The 22655-nt window shown below is 41.5% G+C and overlaps 1 protein-coding gene across 1 annotated transcript in view; it reads left to right on the top strand.

Moving 5' to 3' along the window:
* The window catches only part of FBXL17 (F-box and leucine rich repeat protein 17), a 404447-nt gene that overhangs the window by 117448 nt on the left and 264344 nt on the right, over positions 1–22655 (top strand). Inside the window, exon 6 of the mRNA XM_064140088.1 lies at positions 15363–15493. Coding sequence (XP_063996158.1) covers positions 15363–15493 — 131 coding nt within the window. The remainder of the gene's footprint in view (positions 1–15362; positions 15494–22655) is intronic.

Raw genomic sequence — 22655 nt, 5'->3', positions numbered from 1 at the left:
TGTGTTTGACTAATGTCAAACCTTAAGTATAAGCCAGGATATGATGAAAAACACTGTTGTGGGCAGAAACACGACAAGATAAATGAGCTTCACTTCATTGAGCAGCCACATTGAGATTTCCACACAACCACTGTAGCAGAAACAGATTCAGGGATTAGTAGTTTTTCTTGGAAATAGTAATACACCTTAGGTCAAACAAAATTCTGTAGTTGAAAGTACAAAATGTATAGAGAAATTCTTGTTGCAGGAGATTTCATAGATTCATAGAATGGTTTGGAATGGAAGGGACCCTGAAGATCATCTGGTTCTAACCCCACTGCCATGACATGAGGCACCTTCCACTGGACAAGGTTGCTTAAGGCTCATCCAACCTGGCCTTGAGCACCTCGAGGGAAGGGACATCCACAACCTCCCTGGGGAACCTGTTCCAGTATCTCAACATCCTTACTGTAAAGAATTTCTTCTAGTATCCAGTCTAAATCTGCCTGCAGGTCTACTGTAAGGTCTCCCCTTAGCCTTCTCTTCTCCAGGCTCATCTCTTGCATCCAGTCCCCATAGGAGAGGAGCTTCAGCCCTCTGATTATCTCTGTGGCCTTCCTCTGGGCCCTCTCTATCAGATCCATGTCCTTTTTTGCTGGGACCCTCAGAAGTGGACACATACACCAGTTGGGATCTCATAAGAGCAGAGTAGGGGAATAAAACCACCTGGGTCGTCCTGCTGTGATGCAGCCCAGGCTACATTTGGTCTTCTGGGCTGGCAGGGCACATTGGCTGCTCCTGTTGAGTTTTCCATCAGCTGGCACGGCCAAGTTCTTCTCCTGCAAGCTGGTTTTGAGGCACTCCTTGCACAGCCTGTCTTAGTGCTTGGGATTGCACTTGGCCTTGTTGAACTTCATGGGGTTGTCATGAGGCCACATCTGAAGCCTGTCTTGGGTCCCTGTGGATGACATCACTCCCCTGCAGTGTGTCGGCTGCGCCGCAGAAGTTGCCCAGAACTGGACACAGCACTCAAGGTGTGGCCTGACAAGTGTTAAGTACAGGGACAGAATAACCTCCCTTGTCCTCATGGCCACACTATTCCTGATCCAGGCCAGGATACCACTGGCTCTCTTGGCCACCTGGGCACACTTTGGGCTCAGGTTCACCCTACTGAGCTGAGTCATGTCTGGGTAAATTAACTTGAGTGAATCTGAAGTGAATGAAAGTGTTCAATAAAATGAATTACTTGGATGAGATGGCTTTGTGCAGACTTCAGGCAGAGCTCAGGCAGAATGAATCTGTAATAGATGTCAGTACTGTTACGTAATAATTTCAAATGGGAACATTGATGACTATAGAAATAGGTAGTCAATGTGCTAAGTTCTGCTAAATGTGAAAATAGTTAAAGAGATGTTGAAGTAGCAACTGGAGAACAAACATACTTAATGAAAACAGAACATGCCTGAAGAAATACAGGGGAGGTTTATGCCACCTCATAAGTCTCTTAGGCTTAAAAAAGAACCTTTCTGCATATCTGCAAAATATTTTCATCAGTTAGGGAGGGCACATCAGTATTTGAAGATATAGAAGAACTGAAAACATTTTTTAACACATGCAAAAAGGTATCACAGTATCACCAAGGTTGGAAGAGACCTCATAGATCATCAAGTCCAACCCTTTAGCACAGAGCTCAAGGCCAGACCATGGCACCAAGTGCCACGTCCAGTCCTGCCTTGAACAGCTCCAGGGACGGCGACTCCACCACCTCCCCGGGCAGCCCATTCCAGTGTCCAATGACTCTCTCAGTGAAGAACTTTCTCCTCACCTCCAGCCTAAATCTCCCCTGGCACAGCCTGAGGCTGTGTCCTCTTGTTCTGGTGCTGGCCACCTGAGAGAAGAGAGCAACCTCCTCCTGGCCACAACCACCCCTCAGGTAGCTGTAGACAGCAATAAGGTCACCCCTGAGCCTCCTCTTCTCCAGGCTAACCAATCCCAGCTCCCTCAGCCTCTCCTCGTAGGGCTGTGCTCAAGGCCTCTCCCCAGCCTCGTCGCCCTTCTCTGGACACGCTCAAGCATCTCAATGTCCCTCCTAAACTGGGGGGCCCAGAACTGAACACAGTACTCAAGGTGTGGTCTAACCAGTGCAGAGTACAGGGGCAGAATGACCTCCCTGCTCCTGCTGGCCACACCATTCTTGATGCCATTGGCCCTCCTGGCCACCTGGGCACACTGCTGGCTCATGTTCAGGTGGGTATCAATCAGCACCCCCAGATGCCTCTCTGTCTGGCTGCTCTCCAGCCACTCCGACCCCAGCCTGTATCTCTGCATGAGGTTGTTGTGGCCAAAGTGCAGCACCCAGCACTATATAAGCCAGATAAATGAATTTGCATGGTAAAGTTATAGTGCTTGAAAGGATGCAGTTTGGAAAGGACTGCCTCCATTGAAGTGGTGTGTAAGAGGGACCTATGTCTGTGGGAGAGAGAAACAATACAGAACTTCTCATGTCTTCTGATGAAAATGCTAACCTTCATGGTGGCGCTAATGCAGGTTCAGCAAAGTTCAGCTGTACGTGGAAGGTGCAGTTCTTATCAAGGAAAGTGTCTTAAGTGGAGGAAAAGGAGCACAACCTGTCAGCTATCCTCCTCTCTGTCTTCACCCCTGCTGCTGATGCTGGCCCAGGCTGCATCCGCATTTGCTGACCCTGCTACCAGAGTCAGCGGCATATTCAGTCCTTAGTGCCAGAGATGGTGTGCACACAGATGTACCTCTCATGGATTTTATACCCCAGTTCAGTTGTCCCTGCATTCTAGATGACCTTTAGCATGATCTGGGAGGAACGCTGAGTAACACAGTCATTTGTACTTATCAGCATATATTAATTTTCCTTGTTAGCATGTCTAAGGGTGTCAACTTGGAAATGGCAGTTAGTTAAGCAGAGCCCTTTGCTCAGGCACCCTGGCCACAGAATCCCATAACTTTACAGGTTGAAAGGGAGAGATCACAAAGTTCAAGCTCTGCGCCAAACAGGATCACTTAGGGTAGTTTGAACAGGAGTACATCTAGGCAGGTTTTGACAGTCTCCAGAGAAGGAGACTCCACAACCTCTCTGCTCCAGGAGTCTGTTGGAATGGTACAGATTTTGGAACTTGAAATACTGGAACATAAGCCATGGACAGGTGAGAGTGCACAAGCTCAGAAGTACTGAGTTAAGATAAAGTAGAAGGTTGGAATGACGTTAGAGAATGGTGTAACAAATACAAACAAATGTAAGGCTGGAGCCTGTGGTTTTCGCCTGTCTCTGCTGACTTGGATTGCTTAGACACCGTGCAGGTGTTGTTGAGAGAATATGATGAATGTCTACACCAATTAGTATGTAGTTTCTAACACAAGTACATGGAACCAATTACAGCTTAATACAATTTGTAGCCTTCTGATGAAAGGTATATAAACATGTTTGGAACGCAATAAATGGATTGGATTGGCTTGCATCAAGCGTTTCCCTGTCTCTTCTGCTGCCTGTGGCATTGTAGCCTGTGGCATCCTCACTGTGAAGAAGTTTCTCCTCATGTTGATGTGAAATCTTCTATGTTCAAGTTTGTATCCAGATGTGGAATCTTTTCTCTGCATGGCCTGTGAGCCCCACAATTCTGTGGAGAGCTGGTGCCCTTTGGTCCTTCCTGTGAGCAAACTGGAGACGACAGTCCTGGCTGCTGATGGGAAATTGCTTAGAGGTTGATGGATGTATAAAAATTGAGTGGTTTATTATTACCATATTTCCCCTTGCTGATGTTACCTCTCTCTGAAAATTCTGTTCCTTCAAAATTTTGAGTTACAGTGCTGCTGAGTTGCAGAGGGGCTTCAATAGCTGATTGTGGGCTATGGTAGTGAGACCGTAATTAATGTATTTAGGAAAAGTGGAAACATTCAGAGTTTGTTTTTGTTATTTTCTATGAAACGCAGTGAGATTAAAAAAAGTGTTCTTGTGTGCACACTTGTTGCCACTCTAGTGCCTTGAAATTACTATAAATTGCAGAAGAATCACCTGAAGAAAATAATAGTAGTTAGGCGAGACGAGAAGTGCTGCATATGCATACACAAGGAGAGAGAAAGGAACAGTGGGAGTGTATTTGTATGTAATTCACAGTTGGACTCCCAGTGGAATGAAGCCAGTGTTTTGTTCTGATGATCTAGAATGTGTTATTTAGCTTTGTCACTGTAATGTGTGAAACAGTGTCATGAAAGACCAGTATGACCTGCTCTGTGACATCAGAAAACTTAGTCCAGCCTATGTCAGCTCTGTTTCCTTGAAGGAGGAAAGAACATGTACTATGTGTAGTGTTGTGGTTTTCACCTTCTGTTTCCAGTACATCCACAACTATTGCTTCCTTCCTTGAGCATTTTTTCATGACTTCTTTTATTAATTACTAATCTTCCCTTACATAATTTGGGGCTTTTTTTTCTGATTTTCTTCCTTTCTCCTCTCCTCAAGTTCTTGTCTTTCAAGACTTTATTGCAGGTTTTGTTCTACTTTTCACTTTCTTTTTCTCCTGTAAGTGAAAAGACCTATATAAGTGTGCAAAGTACCTATGCATATTGGGTAGTTGTGTGAAGGAATCGTAGAATCAACCAGGCTGGAAGAGAACTCCAAGATCATCCAGTCCAACCCATCCTCCAGTCCCACCCAGTCAACCAGACCATGGCACTAAGTGCCTCATCCAGGCTTTTCCTGAACACCTCCAAGGATGGTGACTCTACCACCTCCCTGGGCAGCCCATTCCAATGCCAATCACTCTCTCTGTGAAGAACTTCCTCCTAACACCCAGCCTATACTTCCCCTAGCACAACTTGAGACTGTGTCTCCTTGTTCTGTTGCCGGTTGCCTGGGAGAAGAGACCATCCCCCACCTGGCTACAGCTTCCCTTCAGGTAGTTGTAGACAGCAATGAGCTCTGCCCTGAGCCTCCTCTTCTGCAGGCTGCACAACCCCAGCTCCCTCAGCCTCTCCTCATAGGGTTTGTGTTCCAGGCCCCTCACCAGCTTTGTCATCCTTCTCTGGACACCTTCCAGCACCTCAACATCTCTCTTGAATTGAGGGGCCCAGAACTGGACACAGCACTCAAGGTGTGGCCTGAGCATTGCTGAGTACAGGGGCAGAATAACCTCCCTTGTCCTACTGGCCACACTGTTCCTGATTCAGGCCAGGATGCCATTGGCTCTCTTGGCCACCTGGGCACACCGCTGGCTCATCTTCAGCCTACTATCTGTCAGTACCCCCAGGTCCCTTTCCTCCTGGCTGCTTTCCAGCCACTCTGGAACCATATGGATGATTTTAATTCATTAACTACATGTAAATAAGAAACTCAATATGCTAACTCATGAAGTGGTGGGGTTTTTTTTTTAACTTTGCATCTTTGCCTCCTGAAGTGGTGGTATTTTCCCCCCCCCCCCTTTTGTGGTAATTGCCTCTCAGCAGTTAATTGTTGCTCATCTTTTAGAATTAGAACAGCTAGCATCAGTGAATCTCAACATGCAGACGCAGGTTTTATTTCTGTTGCCACTTTCTTTTCTTCTTTCTTTGATTTCTGATATGTATGCAAGAGTAATTGCATTGTAGCAGTATAACTCTCTCTGTACTTCTGACAGACTGTCTGGTGAAGTTTATTACAGACATTTTCATTTAAATTGTATGTGAATCCTTGAACAACATCTCGATGGAAGGAAGTTCTAACTTAGTCTTCTAATCACCAGTACATGAAGTCAGCTTATCTAAGAACTGGCTTTGAAATTATGTGATCCCTATTCCTTCTTTGTCTCATAATTGTTACCTGAGACTCAGGTCCAATCTAATGGAGTCATAGCTGTGTTTGAGCTAGTAGCTGGTATGAAGAAAATAAAAATTCAGAATTACAGAGCAAATATTTAGGACTTATTCAGTGCAGACATTATCAGTTTGACAGATACAAGAATGCTAATAGACACATGACAAGACTGATTGTTCAAGAGCCTTTTCTAAACCACGAGCTACTGTGTAGTCTCATTTCATTAACAACTGATATGTTTTGACATGAAGTGTTCTGCTTTGTGCTCCTTTTTATGATAGTATTTCAGCATAAGTTCTAATTTTAAAATCATCATGCTTCCCAACTAAGAGCATGGTGGTTCTTCTCTGGCTAGATATAGAGAAAACGTTTTGAAATGTGTTCATATAATGAACTGCATTTCATAAGGTGACATATGATTTACTTGAATTCCTTTGCACTTAATAAGATGTCCCTTAGCCCTCCTGGGGGAGTGGTCTTGACTCTGACCCCAGGTGGTCTTGACCCCTGACCAGAGGTGGGTCTGAACACTACCAGGTGTCGTGGTTAAGCCCACTCTCACTTCTTGTCTAAGATCCATAAAAGCAGGGGGACTTCTGTTCGTCTCTTTGCCTTGCCCCCTGCTTGCCAGCAGCCATCACCATTCCTGTTTCCTGCTGCTCTTTGTTTCACAGACAAACCCACTGTCATCAAAATCTGGTTGTATTTACACATTTTGCATCTTGTTTTCCCTTCCCTACACCTTTGCAACTTCCCTGCCACATGTACCTTTTATTTGTGGTTAAACTTTTCTTCTTTTAACTTCCAAAATCGCAGTGAGATTCTTTATTTGGGTGTGCTTACCTTTCCTCTCTCTATGCATCTAATTCCTTTTCTTTGGGAAACAAGGGGGAGGAGGGAAAAGCATCCTGTAAATTGTTATTGGTTCTATCATCTCTATTTGAGTCTCTGGGAAATATAGATTAGAACTGAGACACCTTTTAAATGTTTGTCTTGCAATCATAGGAAAAAGTCAAGGATTTCTGATCATAGTAATTCTGGGAGACTTTTTAGTGAGGAGTGCTGTGGATCTGTTAAATGATGTGGTGCTATAGACTCTGTGTAAGAGAACATTTTCACATCTTGTCAAAGCTGTGCATTTTGTTCACTATGTCTCTCCTAAGAGACTCTCCTGAACATTTTAAAGAACTTGATCGTTGTACTGATTGTAGTTTTTTCAAGTTGTACAGAAGTAAAGTAGGCATTTGTGCTAGTTTGAGCCTAGCTAGAATGTTTTGGTGAGAAGAACTAGATTACAGGCTGTGAAGGGAAAGCAAGGCTGATGTCTACCTTGCTCATAGGCTTGCTGAGATGTATAAGAATAAGAATCAATACATAGATAACACACTCAGCGCTGCTGCTGGGGAACTGGCTGAGCTGCATCTCTCTCTCTAGCCTCTCTGCTGTTTCTTTAACCCACTTTGCTTCCTACCCCCCTGGCCAAACCTCCATTCTTCCTTGGGACTGGGGTAAGGTTGAGAGGGGTAGGGGGAAGGTGAAGGGGCAGTTGGGAGCCCCTCCCGGGGACTCAGGTTTCTGGGAGGGCTGCTGTGTTTCTGTACTACCTTTTACCTTGTCTATTTCTGTCTATAGCTGTATGTACTGTAACTATCTGCTTGTATATTGTACTAAGCTGTAAATATAAGCTTCATTCAATTTCCAGAGGCTGAGTCTAGTCTGGGTTATTTCTAAAGTGTGGGGGGGCAGGGAACACCCAAACCATCACAGCTTTCCAGAGAAGACATTCTGTGGTTGAAAGGGTGTCAGTGCTCTGTTTAAGACTTAAACCCAAATGAACAAACAAAAGGTACCTCTGAGGTATTTGTGAGTAAATAACATAAATAAAAGTATGGCTCAGCAATAATGTAATTTAAGATCAGCTTTTAGAGTTTATTAACTGGAAGTGAGTGTTGCAGTGCAGATACTATCTGGCAGTCTGTGTGCAAGTAGCTCCTCGATGGTGGTTTTAATGTTAGAAAGGAGAGCAATATCTTTATTTTTGTGGTGTGATTTGTAAAAGTAAACAACTCAAAAATTACTATTGTCAGTCATCTTGGAAAGAGTAGTAGGGGACACAGCCTCAAGTTGTGCTGGGGGAAGTATAAGCTGGATGTTAGGAGGAAGTTGTTGGCAGAGAGAGTGATTGGCATTGGAATGGGCTGCCCAGGGAGGTGGTGGAGTCACCATCCCTGGAGGTCTTCAAGGAAAGACAGGATGAGGCACTTAGTGCCATGGTCTGTTTGACTGGCTAGGGCTGGGAGCTAGGTTGGAGTGGATGATGTTGGAGGTCTCTTCCAACCTGGTTGGTTCTATGATTCTAAACTTCTTCTGTCTTTTGGTTTTGTTTTGGTAAGTGATGTAAATTGATTATCTATGTGCACAACACGGGGTTTGAATGTGTGTTCCTTTTTTAAGCAGTGAGAATTTAATGTTCTGCAGTATTGAATTTTAACTAATGAAATTAAGAGTTGTGAGTGTGCAGAACATTAAATAATTCTGTGGGAAAATCATCTCCTTGGTAACTGTTCAATCATCTTCCAGTTCTTTAATCCATGTATGATTACTGTTTCAGGAATAGGGAATATCTCAGTAATGCAGTTAATTCCTTAAGTGTTTAAGTAAAAACTAATGTATATTAATTAAAAAAAAAAAAAACCTTATGGATTCTGTTGATATAATAATAAGAAGAATGTGATCTACAGGTTTTTTTTTAGTTTGCTGTTTGTAATTTCCTTTGATCATACAATTACTTTTGGGGCCTTTAATCAGAGAGCATTTTATTCCCTGAAGGCAAATATACAGAGAGAGAGTCAAGAAAATTAAGCTTAATTAGCAAAAGATGTGAACTTAAAGCTCATTAAGTCCTTATAATCACTTTCCTTCAGAAATAATTTGACTTGAGTTCTGAAGAGGATTGATCTTATGTGAATTGTTTAGTGATGGACTTGGCAGTGTTGGATTTACTGTTGAACTCAGTCTTAGAGGTCTTTTCCAGCATAAGTGATTCTACAGTTTGATTCTGTGATTTTAAAGGAAGCATATCTCTAAGGGAGCTGTAAAAATGTGCAAGGAACAAAACAAAAACCCAAACCCCAAAGAACTGCTGCATGTTCATTGTATTAGCAGTCCCCTATAATAACAACTAAATACTCACAGGAGTTGAAACACTGAAAAATTACCTGTGATCCCAATGGTAGTAGTAATTTTTTCTCATGTAAAGTATGTGAACAGGACTCAAACAGTCCTGAATTAGATGTATTTGCCCTCCCTCCCCCTTTTTCTGTAGTTGAAGTTTTGTTTCTTTGGTTTGGTTTTGATAGTTTTCAAACGTTCTAGGTTCTCAATTAGCATCACATGTATCTTGACCATAATATTCAGGCACACAAATATTATGGTAGGATCTGAGTCTTACATAACCTCCCTAAAATGCCATTTTAACCAAGTAACAAAGGTTTTTATCAAAAATTATTTATCATAATTTAAAATATTTCTCATTCAAAACTAGTAGTTAATTTCTTTGTAATTGTTGTAGTAGTAGTAGTATCTTTTTAGTATCTTTTTGAAAGACCTGAGGCTTTGATTTCAAACATCCTTTGTCCTAAACCAGTTTGTCATCTAAGAAGGGTTTTTTTTGCATCTGTCATTCACAGAGGAACAATTGCCTTTGAATATGTTTCAACAGACAGTCTTGTCACAGAACCTTTATATACTGGGCTGTCAGTTCTCTGTCTATGGGACTGTGAGTAAGGGATGAGCATCCTGTCCCCTTCTAATCTTTTTCATCAAAATACACTCTCTCTTAAATTTAAATGCTATTGTTATGCTGTGGTGTACAATTTTAACACTAAGTCAGTAGTCAGTTGTTGAGCCTGGAGAAGAGGAGCCTCAGGGGGGACCTCATTGCTGTCTACAACTCCCTGCAGGGAGGCTGTAGCCAGGTGGGGTTGGTCTCTTCTGCCAGGCAACCAGCAACAGAACAAGGGGACACAGTCTCAAGTTGTGCTGAGGGAAGTCTAGGCTGGGTGTTAGGAGGAAGTTCCTGCCAGAGAGAGTGATTGGCATTGGAATGGGCTGCTGTCGTAAATGGGACTAGTTGAAATCTGAGTTTGGGGTAAAATGCAATAAGGCAGATTTAAAAGTTATGAACTATTTATTAATATACCCAAAATAATTCCCCCAAACTTATTTACAACTCTCCACACAAGTTCTTGGATGCAGTTAGCAGAACTGTTTCACAGAATGTCTCTATACAACGGAATTTTGACTGATTTCAGAAAGTGTCTTTGACAGAGAGTCTGGAGGCTTCATTCGCCGCTTGTGAGGCTGATTAAAATCCTTTAGCAACTTGAACAAAGAATGGAGAATACTCACTGGTCCTGATGTCTGTGGCCCAAAAACATAGGCAGGAAAATATCCAACAGAAGTCCTGTAGCAAACTCCACGTGGGCTGCAAAGTGGAATCAGCTGCTGGCTGAGGTGGCTTGAGGCGGCTGAAGCAACGGGCGGGCGAGTGGCAGATCAGCAAGGAATGAGTGAACACGCCAGTGCCTTATTCCCCTGTTCACCCCCACTTTATAGGGTAATGGCTGAGGCTGATGGTCTCATTGGCCACACGATCACCCAAGTGGACACAGAAATGGAAGAACCCACAGGCTGTTGTCATCCACAGAATGGGGCACGGTCCCCATGGAACCCCTCGCAGGCAAAGAAACTAAGTTGCCTGGGTTTCTTTTGTCCTGCTTTCCCGCCTGTGGCTGCAATGCACATTTTTGTGCCCTTTAGGGCTATTCACCACAGCCTTCCAGGAAGGTGGTGGAGTCTCTGTCCCTGAAGGTGTTCAAGCAAAGCCTGGGTGGGGCACTTAGAGCCATGGTCTGGTTGATTGGCTGGGGCTGGGTGCTAGGTTGAACTGGATGATGTTGGAGGTCTCTTCCAACCTGGCTGATTCTATGATTCTCTAATTTCAACAAGGTTGTGTATATGTTGTTCACACAAAATTAGTTTAACTGGTTTGGCTTTCTTTTATTTCTTCCACTTTTTATTTCATATTTTGAAGCCTTCTGTTTACAGTTTTGTGTTGTCTATTATTACTTTTTAATTTAAGCCTTCTGTTTGCTGGAGCTGAGTTCAGAGTTTGGATCCTGCTCTTGAATTCTGCTAAGGATTCTAGAACTATAAAATTAAAAATTGAAGAAAATGATAAATATCTGTGGCAGGATGGCCCTGGAACAGTGCAGTAGAATAGTAATGCTGCATGAAGATAATTTAGTTTGATTAAAAAAAATCCAACTGAGCAAACCCCTCCCCCAATGCAACAAATGAGCAAAGAAAAAAAGCAAACAAAATACCCCAATCAGAATTCCAGCAGACCAGCCAAAAACAAATGCAAAAGCTTTATATATCCTGATGCCCTAAGATTGAATATTTGAGTCACAAAATACCCTTTTATTGTAGAAAAAAGCTAATTAAAGATGTACTGTTTTAATCTCAAGATTTTTGCATGCACTGAAGATTTGAATGTGACAACTCTCCAGTTGTCTGCCACAGAGAAGCTTAATTTTTTTCCTGCATCATATTAACTTCTAAATCCAAGTCTGAGAGGTAGAATATAAAAATAATGTAGTTTAAGAAAGCTGGGAAGGGACTTTTCAGAAGGCCCTGTAGAGGCAGGACAAAGGGGCAATGCCTTTGAGATGGAAGAGGGCAGATTTAGTCTGGATATTAGGAAAAATTCTTTACAGTGAGGGTAAAGATACACTGGAACTGAATGCCTAGGGAAGTTGTGGTTGTGCTTCCTAGAGGCATTTTAGGCCATGTTGGATGGGCTTGGAGCAAGCTGGACTCATGGAAGGTGTCCCTGCCCGTGGTGGGGAAGTTTGAGCTCGATGATCTTTAAGATTCCATTCAGCCCAAATCATTCTACTATTCTGCATGCTCACCGTAGTTAAGGTAAAGAAATCTAGTGGATTTTCCTGGCACTGTGTCTGTGGCAAGTGGAGGTTTGTGGCAAGCAGAAGTTCACAGCAAGAGAAAGGTCTGATAGGTTGGACTGGATGATCTTGGAGGTCTCTTCCAACCTGGTTGATTCTGTGATTAGCAAAGAAGTCAACATTGTAGCACTGAGACATTGCAATTACTTTTTCAGATAAAATATAAGATAATACATTTGTTGTTAAAGTTACCTGCCTCATTTATGTAATGAGAAATGGTTACATATACATTTATAACAATTCTCTGATCAGTAACAAGATGTGACCAAAATAGACTAAGGGATAGTCTTGTCCCCTGTCATATTCAGATCAATGTACAAAATGATGTTACAAGGTCGAGTACGTTTGGGAATGCATACCTTGTTCTGCAGCTCTTGAAAGTCATCCCCACATCTGAAATGGCAATTGTGAGATTGTGTAGACCAAATTATATTTGAAGTATTCTTGTCAGCATGAAGCAGTCTCTTCAAACTCATAACACAGTAAGATTCTTCTGAATCGGGGACGTTGTGCTTGATTAAAAAGAATAAAACTAGCAAGGAAGTCAGGTGTCAGGTAGGCTGTTTAAGATGAATGAGTGTGACATTAAGAAAGGCAAGTGATGATTGTGTTGCTGTATATTGCATATAACAGTAGACTATTATGAAGGGAAGAAAACATGAGGGTGTGATCATTTGCTGTGATGCTAAAGGATAAGGTTTTTGGTCAGTAGGAACACTTGGAATTCAGTTTTATTTTTTTAGCCTGCTGATTTGGTGGAAAAACACCAAAGCACAAATTCTTTTTCCTGGATAAACACAAGCACAAATTCTTCCTGCTCTTTCTTCCTCATTTGCATTAGAGAGGTACATAATCTGGCATTACGTTTTACCTAATCTGAATCCGCAGTGCTTTTGGAAGTAGCCCTGACCTACGTGCACTGATTTATCTTTGGTGTAAGTTCATGGTTTTTTAGTTTGGAATTAATAAAAGAACAAAAGAATCACCACTGTCACCAGCTCATACGAAGAGCGTTGTCTTGGCTGAAAGAACTCTGTTGTGGAATTTGTGGTTTTTTTTTTTTTAATGGGATGATTTTCTGTTTATCTTTGATAAATATTTGTTTACTGTCATAGAACATAGGCATTGTTGAATAGTCCAGTAGTTTTTATTTCCTCTGTTGGAGACATTTGCCATGTTATTGCCAACATAGTGTGAAGGCTGAAGCATCTAATATGAATTAGGAGTATGACAGGACTGTTTGAATTGCTCTGACAATTCCCCTTCTCCTTGTAATTTATGCAGGAAAGAAAATGATGGATTGGCAAATAAAAGCTGTTTTAAACTTCCTGCTAGAGCAGCACGTATGAAGTGCAGACACAGCATGCAAAGTCTTTGCATTTTACCCACATGGTGTCAGTCATTATGTGCTTTATTTTTCACTAATAGGCAAATCAGATTTTCAGAAGTTCAATGGGTTTATAACAAGGAATGGGCTGCCCAGGGAGGTGGTGGAGTCACTGTCCCTGGAGGTGTTGAAGAAAAGCCTGGCAGAGGCACTTAGTGCCATGGTCTGGTTGACTGGACAGGGCTGGGTGCCAGGTTGGACTGGATGAACAACCCCAAGTAGCGCTATAAGCTGGGGACTGAGTGGCTGGAAAGCAGCCAGGAGGAAAGGGACCTCGGGGTACTGATAGGTAGTAGGCTGAAGATGAGGCAGCAGTGTGCCCAGGTGGCCAAGAGAGCCAATGGCATCCTGGCCTGCATCAGGAGCAGTGTGGCCAGCAGGACAAGGGAGGTTATTCTGCCCCTGTACTCAGCACTGCTCAGGCCACACCTTGAGTGCTGTGTCCAGTTCTGGGCCCCTCAATTCAAGAAGGATGTTGAGGTGCTGGAAGGTGTCCAGAGAAGGGCAACAAAGCTGGTGAGGGGCCTGGAACACAAACCCTATGAGGAGAGGCTGAGGGAGCTGGGGTTGTGCAGCCTGGAGAAGAGGAGGCTCAGGGGAGATTTTATTACTGTCTACAACTACCTGAAGGGACATTGTAGCCAGGTGGGGGTGGCCTCTTCTCCCAGGCAACCAGCAATAGAACAAGGGGACACAGTCTCAAGTTGTGCCGGGGTAGGTATAGGCTGGATATTAGGAAGAAGTTCTTCCCAGAGAGAGTGAGTTCCCATTGGAATGGGCTGCCCAGGGAGGTGGTGGAGGCACCATCCCTGGAGGTGTTCAAGAAAAGCCTGGATGAGGCACTTAGTGCCATGGTCTGGTTGATTGGATAGGGCTGGGTGATAGGTTGGAGTGGATGATCTTGGAGGTCTCTTCCAACCTGGTTGATTCTGTGATTCTAATGTTAGCAGTATCATCTTTGTTCCAGGAACATTATTGTCCTACTTCCTATACACATACCCTGCAGTTACTTCACAGAGGTCAGGCTCCTTAATTTTATGCTTGTTCTACAGAATTTTGGGGAGCAGTGTGTGGTTTTTCTTCACCTTTAGTTTGAAGACTGTCAAAAACTTCCTGGAACAAAACACCCTATCACCACTCTCTGTAGAAGTCCAACTACATTTGAAGTCCTGTTTTTTGCCTTTTAATGTTCTTCTTTTTATTGTAATTCTTTTTAATTATTACTTTTCTTTGTTATAACGCTTTGACTTAATTAAGTACTGAAATGGACTGATTATGTGATCTCAGTTGTATGCCTTTACTTAATCAAATCCTTAGAGACTTAAATCGCTGAACAGGATTGTTTTTTCTCTCTTACAGGGAAGGTAAATTTAATTAAAGTGTCAGTATTACCTAATGCAATTATTTTTCCAGAGTATAACACAGACTATTTCAGACAGCTTAAAAAACAAACAGGACTTGGAGGTTATTATGACTAAAATAATGCACTGCAGAAATCTGTTGAAAATTTGTTCTTTGAATCCACAGCTCATAAAAGTAGTAGGAGAGTTTTATTTACTTTTGAGAGACATTATAATGATTAACATTAGGAATAAATCTGATTAACCAGGCTGTAAATCTTAATCATACTCTTCCTTGGCACAAACTCTAGTTGTTCAGTATGTCCAAGTTATTAATGGTGGCTGTGCAGGTGAGACTACAGTATAAATATTTTGCAGGAAGTTTGTAATATTTGCTTAGTTTGAAAGCTTTAGACTCTGGAATCTTTAATCCCATGCATTTGAATCTAAGCACAAATGTCTTCTTCCTCCCATGCCCTATTTCACTTGTAATTAAGTGAGTTGGTGTGCTGTCTTGGTACCTTACTCTCCATATAGGCAAAAGGAGGAAGGCCTCAGTGCCCAATGGAGATGAATTCAACCATGAGAGTGTTTTGATTTTTATGGAGTGTCTGAGTGTCTGAATTCTGAATTTGAGTCCTGTGAATATCTCCAATATGTTTCCTTTTTGTGAAGCATACTGTAAGCTCATCTTTCTTAACTAGCTCTTGCTTATTGTGTATGATTCAAAAAGTATTTACAGTTTTTGTTAACAGTTATGTATGTGAGCAATTTCAGATAATTTGTTTCTGTCATATTTGTCTTCATAGCTAAGGAATCTTTCAAACTTGGATCTACGCCACATCACAGAACTGGACAATGAAACCGTGATGGAAATAGTAAAGAGGTGCAAAAATCTTAATTCCCTCAATCTGTGTCTGAACTGGATCATTAATGACAGGTAACTTCATTACAGCATTTAATACCAGTACAAAGGAAAGTTAACCAGTTGTGTCAGAGAGTAATTCCTCATGGCTTGGGGGGTTGGAGGAGATGGGTGTAAGCAAGCAGTATTTTCTGAGGGTTTGTTCTTGCATGCTTTGGGAAAAGCATCTGGACACAGATTTTGTAAGTGTTTGTATATTTCTGTAGTGGAGAAAAGTTTTGTTGTAACTGGATAGCAGAAAAGTTTAGTTATCACTAAATCTTTTTCCTTTGGATTTCATGAGACTATGTGATGGAAAGACACAATTGCAGTTATGACTCCTTCAGTATGCAGCTAAGATTTATAAGTGGATTTATGTGCTGTAACGGTTGGAGCAGAATCATATATATATATATGTATTCTACACCATTCTGAGCAGTGCTTGCCACATGACAGAAGTGGGTATTGCTGGGAGTTGTGAGTCTCATGGGATGTTAAGTAGTTTGTCAAGTTTATTGTTCTGAGGTGAGGGATCATCTTTATTTTTTCTGTTTTCGTTTTCGTGCGGGGACTTGTTGTGGGTACCTGTGCAGATCAGGTCAGGCATTTTTCCTTCTGTTTTCCCCGGTCTCTTTTGATGTAGTCTGATATCACAGTACCACAGTATCACCGAGGTTGGAAGAGACCTCGTAGATCATCAAGTCCAACCCTTTACCACAGAGCTCAAGGCCAGACCATGGCACCAAGTGCCACGTCCAGTCCTGCCTTGAACAGCTCCAGGGACGGCGACTCCACCACCTCCCCGGGCAGCCCATTCCAGTGTCCAATGACTCTCTCAGGGAAGAACTTTCTCCTCACCTCCAGCCTAAATCTCCCCTTCTGCAGCCTGAGGCTGTGTCCTCTCGTTCTGGTGCTGGCCACCTGAGAGAAGAGAGCAACCTCCTCCTGGCCACAACCACCCCTCAGGTAGTTGTAGACAGCAATAAGGTCACCCCTGAGCCTCCTCTTCTCCAGGCTAACCAATCCCAGCTCCCTCAGCCTCTCCTCGTAGGGCTGTGCTCAAGGCCTCTCCCCAGCCTCGTCGCCCTTCTCTGGACACGCTCAAGCATCTCAATGTCCCTCCTAAACTGGGGGGCCCAGAACTGAACACAGTACTCAAGGTGTGGTCTAAGCAGTGCAGAGTACAGGGGCAGAATGACCTCCCTGCTCCTGCTGACTACACCATTCTTGATGCAGGCCAGGATGCCACTGGCTCTCTTGGCCACCTGGGCACACTGCTGGCTCATATCCTGGAAACAGAGTAGTAGAACATTTTGTATCTCCACTAGAACTCCCTACCTCCATTCAATTATCTCAGTGGCAGTGGGAGGAGATAGAGGGAAGGGGAAGATTATTTTGTCTCCTTACCTATGCATACAAATGATGATGTTTATTTATACTACATAAGGAAAAACAAACTCTCCATGGCTTAGTAGTGGAGTTCATGTCTCTTTTTTTAGAATGCAACAAGTCTTCCTTTTTCTGATAGGCATTTTACAGAGTGGGTATTACCTTTGGCTTTTATTTTTGGTGGAACACCTCCTTCCTGCTGTATTGTGTCATATAATTTATTTTATCTTTATAAATCATATCACTTTATAAATCATATAATTTATTTTATCTTTATAGATCATATACTTTCATAAATCATGTAATTTGTTATATTTATAAATCATATATTTTAACTTTATAAATCATATAATTTAACTATAAATCATATAACTTTATAAATCATATGATTTAGTTTATCTTTATAAATAATATAACTTTATAAATGATAGAATTTGTTTTAACTTTATAAATCATATAATTTAACTATAAATCATATAACTTTATAAATCATAGAATTAAGTTTGTCTTTATAAATCATGTAATTTATTTTAACTATAAATCATATAACTTTATAAACCATAGAATTAAGTTTATCTTTGTAAATCATGGAAATTTATAAATAATATAATTTATTTTATCTTTATAAATAATATAAACTCATAATTCATGGAATTTATTTTATCTTTAAAAATAATATAACTTTATAAGTTATAATTTATTTTAACTTTATAAATCATATAATTTATTTAAACTATAAATCATATAATTTATTTACCTTTATAAATCTTATAAATTTATAAATAATATAATTTATTTTATCTTTATAAAAATATAACTTTATAAATCATATAATTTATTTTAACTATAAATCATATACTTTATTTTAAGTATAAATCATATAACTGTATAAATCATATAATTTATTTTAACTCTAAATCATGATTTTATAAAACTTATAATTTATTTTATATTTATAAATAATATATATGTATAGATCATATAATCTATTTTAACTTTAAATGCACATATGTGATGCATAGTTATATTGCAGATCTGATGAAAAATAAGTTGGTAATTTAAAAAGCAGAAGTTTGTTTTCAAACTGAGAAAGTTGAAGTGCACAGGAAGGGACATTCTAGTTTATTGTAAATACTGCTTTAAACAGCAAAGTTCTAAACCAGTTTCCTATACACCCAAATGGTGTGCTCTAGCAGTGGTAGTTCTTCCCCATGGTTACAGAGTTTTTTCTAACATGCTCTCTTTCAAGGTTTTCTGAAGCATTTAAGAATGTAGGATGAGCTTAGGCTTTGGTGAAAGTATAATATTCTAAAAATACTAAAATCAGAATATGTTCAGAAACGAGTATCTTTGAAGCTTTATTATAACTTCTTTTAGCTGTTAAGACTGGGGGTTTTTATTTTTTGGTTTTGTAAGTTTAGCTCAGGCCTTTAATGTAACTCCACTGTTTCAGAAGCATTTAGTTGGCTTAGATCTTTCTGTCTATAGGGCCTTCTTTTCAGATGTAAAGTAAGACTACTGTAATGGAAAATTCCAGAATGTGTTAGTATGCTGAAAAAGAAAAATGTAAATTTAAAAGACAGGCTTTAAGAAAAGTTTTAATTACTTGGAAATAGTAGACCTTTCTTCATGAGTGTTTTTAATAGGATAAGCTGCTAAATATGATCCAAACTGATGTCAAACCAATCTTGAAATGACTCTACTAGACTTATTAGAGTAAAAAATACATATTTTTAGAGTAAAATATTTTATCAGAATAAAACATTTATTTAGAATAAATTAATAGAAAATTAAATATCCTTTTATTACAGTAAAATATTTATTTAGAATAAAATATTGCATTATTAGAATAAAACACACATATTTTATTACAGTTGTATGACTCCAAGACTTCACAGTGAATGCAGTTAGAATTCTGACAGAGAGAGTGATTGGCATTGGAATGGGCTGCCCAGGGAGGTGGTGGAGTCACCGTCCCTGGAGGTGTTCAAGCCAAGCCTGGACGAGGCACTTAGTGCCATGGTCTGTTTGATTGGACAGGGCTGAGTCCTAGGTTGTACTGAATGATCTTGGAGGTCTCTTCCAGCCTGACTGATTCCATGATTAACAAGAAAATGAAACCCTTTGCAGCAATGACAGATAACTTGCTGTTGTATATAAAGTCTTAGATTGTAACTTTGAACTCTGTTAGTTCTCCCAATTTTGTGTTTATTTCCTATCATTGCCTGTCAATACTTTTTGAATGTGTGACTGATAACTGAACAAATTGCTACAAATTTAAATTTAGCCATTTAAAAGAGCTTCTAGCTAAAAGGAAACAGAAAATTCAGGCAGTAATTGCTACCTTTGTTAAATCTTATTTGGAGGTGCTCATTAGGCAATTCAGATACATTTTTCTCTTTTAGAAGTGAGGTGAGGCTCTGAATACTAGTCTGAACTAGTACTTTATACTAGTCCTTCTTAATGGTTAATTAAGAATTGCTGAGAATTATGTAAAAGGAACATGATAAAACCACTGGACTTTTAATCAGTGCAGAAGTCAGTTCAGTTGTGTATTATACAAACATGGGCACTTTGAGGATCTGAGTGATCTTTAAGTTCACAGGACTGCACAGGTGCTCACTGTGGATAAAAAAAGCAAGAGAGTCTAAGCTAGCTGAACTAATTTGTGGAGGATCTAAGACAAGATTTCTTTTTGCAGTGGGCTTGATTTTTGTTGGGGTTTTGTTTTGCTTTGGTTTTTCTTCTGTTGTGTGTTTTGGTTTGATGTGGGTTTTTTGGTGGGTTTTGTTTGTTTTTTTTTTTTATCTGGTTGTTTGGTTTGGAGTTCTTTGTTGCTGTTGCTTTTGGTTGATGTCATTGGATGGCTCCCATTCAAAAGTGAGTCAGAATACATGGATTTGAGGTCTGTGAATGAGCCCTGCTAGTTGTTGCCTCAGAATCCTTTTCCCCCTGTAAGATAAGCCTTTCCCATGCGCTACCATTGGTGCTGGTGTCCTATAAAACCAGCCACTGTCAAAGAACCCAAGGCCCTGCCATGAGCAGCAGTCTTGGTATTTAAGGACTGGGTTCTTCTACTGCCTTCCATATCATGGCCAGGTACTGGAGGGACTTGTGCCCCAGACTCTGTCACCAACCTTCTCAAGGCCTTGAAATCTCACTGCATTACCCCCAGGCTCTGGGATGCAGCTTCCTCCCCACCCGTCTGAAAGATCACTGGTGGATAATAGCCTGGTGACTGCACCATGCTGGGGAGCTCTCTAGTGATATCCCTGATTTGGGCTCCAGGAAGACTGCAGACTGCCCTAAGATGAAGATCAAGCCTGCACATTGGGCCCTCTGTTCCTGCTAGGTCTCCCACAAGCAGAACTCTTCTTCCTTGTGCAAGAGGTTGCTGTGTGCACGTAACCCCTGCCACAGCCATGAACCTGCCTCCTCTCCTTCCATTTAAGCTTCTGTCTTCCACCTGACAAGTGTGCAACACAGAGGCCTCTTCATCCTGGCTCTTAACTTCCAGTGATCTATATCTGTTAGGCAGGGGTAACTGGGAGAGTGAGGAAGGCTGAGAAGGTGTTCACCTGCCTCCCCGAGTAGGGACCTGTCTCCATTCCCCTCCTTACTTTATCCTTGGCGCTGTCCTTAGGCAAATCAAAAACGAGAATGTCTGTGTTTAGGAGCAGTCAGCATGGTTTAACTGAGAGGAAGTCATGTTTGCCCAATGTGATGGTTTGGGGGTTACCCCGCCCCCCCCACACTTTGTATTTGCCCCAGCTAACTCAGACAGACACTGGGAATATAGGTGAAGCAATTTATTTACAGCTAGCAGAATTTACAAGCAGCTATTTACAATATATACAGTTATATACAATTATATACAGAAATATACAAAGGATAAACAATACAAAAGCACAACTCCCCTCCCAGAAACCTGAGTCCCCAGGAGGGGCTCTCAAACCACCCCAACACCTCCCCCCGGCCCCTCTCAACCTTACCCCAGTTCTGAGGAAGAAGAGAGGTGCAGCCAAGAGGTTAGGGAGCAAGGTTAGTAGGAGCAAGGTTAATGAGATGTGACCAGGTCTAAGGCAAAAGCAAGAGTGAAGAAACAAAATGGAGAAAAAGTCCTTCTTCTTCCCAGAGCTCTCAGTGAGACTGTGAGAGAAGTTGACATCAATTGTTTTCATTTCACTGCCTATTATCTAGTTCTGTTACCAAAACATTCCAGCTTGCTTCAAACTAGCACACCCAACCTGATAGCCTTTTATGAGGGCATCAGCAGGTGGATAGAAGATGGTAGAGCCATGGATACGGTTTATCATGATTTCAATAAAGCATTTGACATAGTCTCTCACAGCATCCTTGCAGCTAAACTGAGGCAGTGTGGTCTGGGTGACTGGGTAGTGAGGTGGATTGTGTACCACTTGAGGAAAAGAAGTCAGGCAGTTGTGGTCAATGGGATGGAGTCTAGCATCTAGTGGAGTCTTCAGGGGTCAGTACTGGGATCAGTTCCATTCAATATATTCATCAATATGTTCATATATTCATCAACAATGTGGAGGAGGAACAGAGAGCACTGTCAGCAAGTTTGCTGATGACACCAAACTAGGTGGAGTGGCTGTGACACCAGAAGGCTGTGCTGCCATTCAGTGAGACTTAGGCTGAAGGGTTGGGCAGGGAGAAATTTAGTAAAATTCATTAAGGGCAAGTGTAGAGTCCTGCATCTGGGAAGGAACTACTCCAGGGAGCACTATAGGTTGGAGAGCAGTGAAGGGGAAAAGGGCATGGGAGTCCTATCAGGTGGGAGGTTGACCATGAGCCAGCAGCGTGCCCAAATGGCCAAAGCCATTCTGGGGTATATTAGAAGGGCTGTGGTTAGTAGGTCGAGAGAGGTTCTCCTCCCCCTCTACTCTTCCTGGGTGAGGTCTCATCTGAAATATTGTGTCCAGTTCTGGGCCCCTCCGTTCAAGGACAGGGAACTGCTTGAGAGAGTCCATCACAGAGCCACAAAAATGATTAAGGGAGTGGAACACCTTCCTTACAAGGGGAGACTGAAGGAGCTGAGACTCTTTAGTTTGGAGAGGAGGAGACTGAAGGGTGACTTCATTAATGTTTATAAATATGCAAAGGGTGAGTGCCAGGAGGATGCAGTCAGTCAGGCTGTTTTCAGTGATGCCCAGTGACAGCACAAGGGGCAATGGATGGAAGCTGAGGCATAGGAAAGTCCATGTAAATATGAGAAGAAACATCTTTACGGTGAGGGTGATGGAACACTGGGACAGGTTGCCCAAGGGGATTGTGGAGTCTCCCTCTCTGGAGATATTCAAGACCTGCCTGGTTGTGTTCCTGTGTGATCTGCTCTGGGTGATCCTGCTCTGGCAGGTGGATTGGATTTGGATGATCTTTCGAGGTCCCTTCCAACCCTTAACATTCAGTGATTCTACGATTCTTGATAAAACACCTCCTTGCATTGTGTTTGCCATCCCCTGTTCTATCATGGTTCTTATAATAAATACTGTGATGTGGAGAAGAGTGCAGATAATGTAAGGAGGTTTATTTAGAGCTGCAGCCAGTCATCTGGAATAAGGTTTCATCCACACAACAAAATTAATTCTTGGTTTTGTAGCCACAGGACAGTAATTTCCCAACCATTTGAGAACTTTGGTCTACTCTTTGTAGGTGGTGCTAAGTCTTGTTATAATAAAGTCTCAGGAGGTGATTTTTCACCTAATTTGTCACACATTGGTTGTAGATAACTTTATTAGCAGGTGCTGTGATTTGCAAAGCATCTGGAGGTTGCTGGGAGTAAGACATG

Source organism: Pogoniulus pusillus, chromosome Z (genome assembly GCF_015220805.1).
Source record: "Pogoniulus pusillus isolate bPogPus1 chromosome Z, bPogPus1.pri, whole genome shotgun sequence".
Classification (NCBI taxonomy): domain Eukaryota; kingdom Metazoa; phylum Chordata; class Aves; order Piciformes; family Lybiidae; genus Pogoniulus; species Pogoniulus pusillus.
The sequence above is the reverse complement of the archived record's forward strand: the minus strand, read 5'-3'. Positions and strand labels throughout refer to the sequence as shown.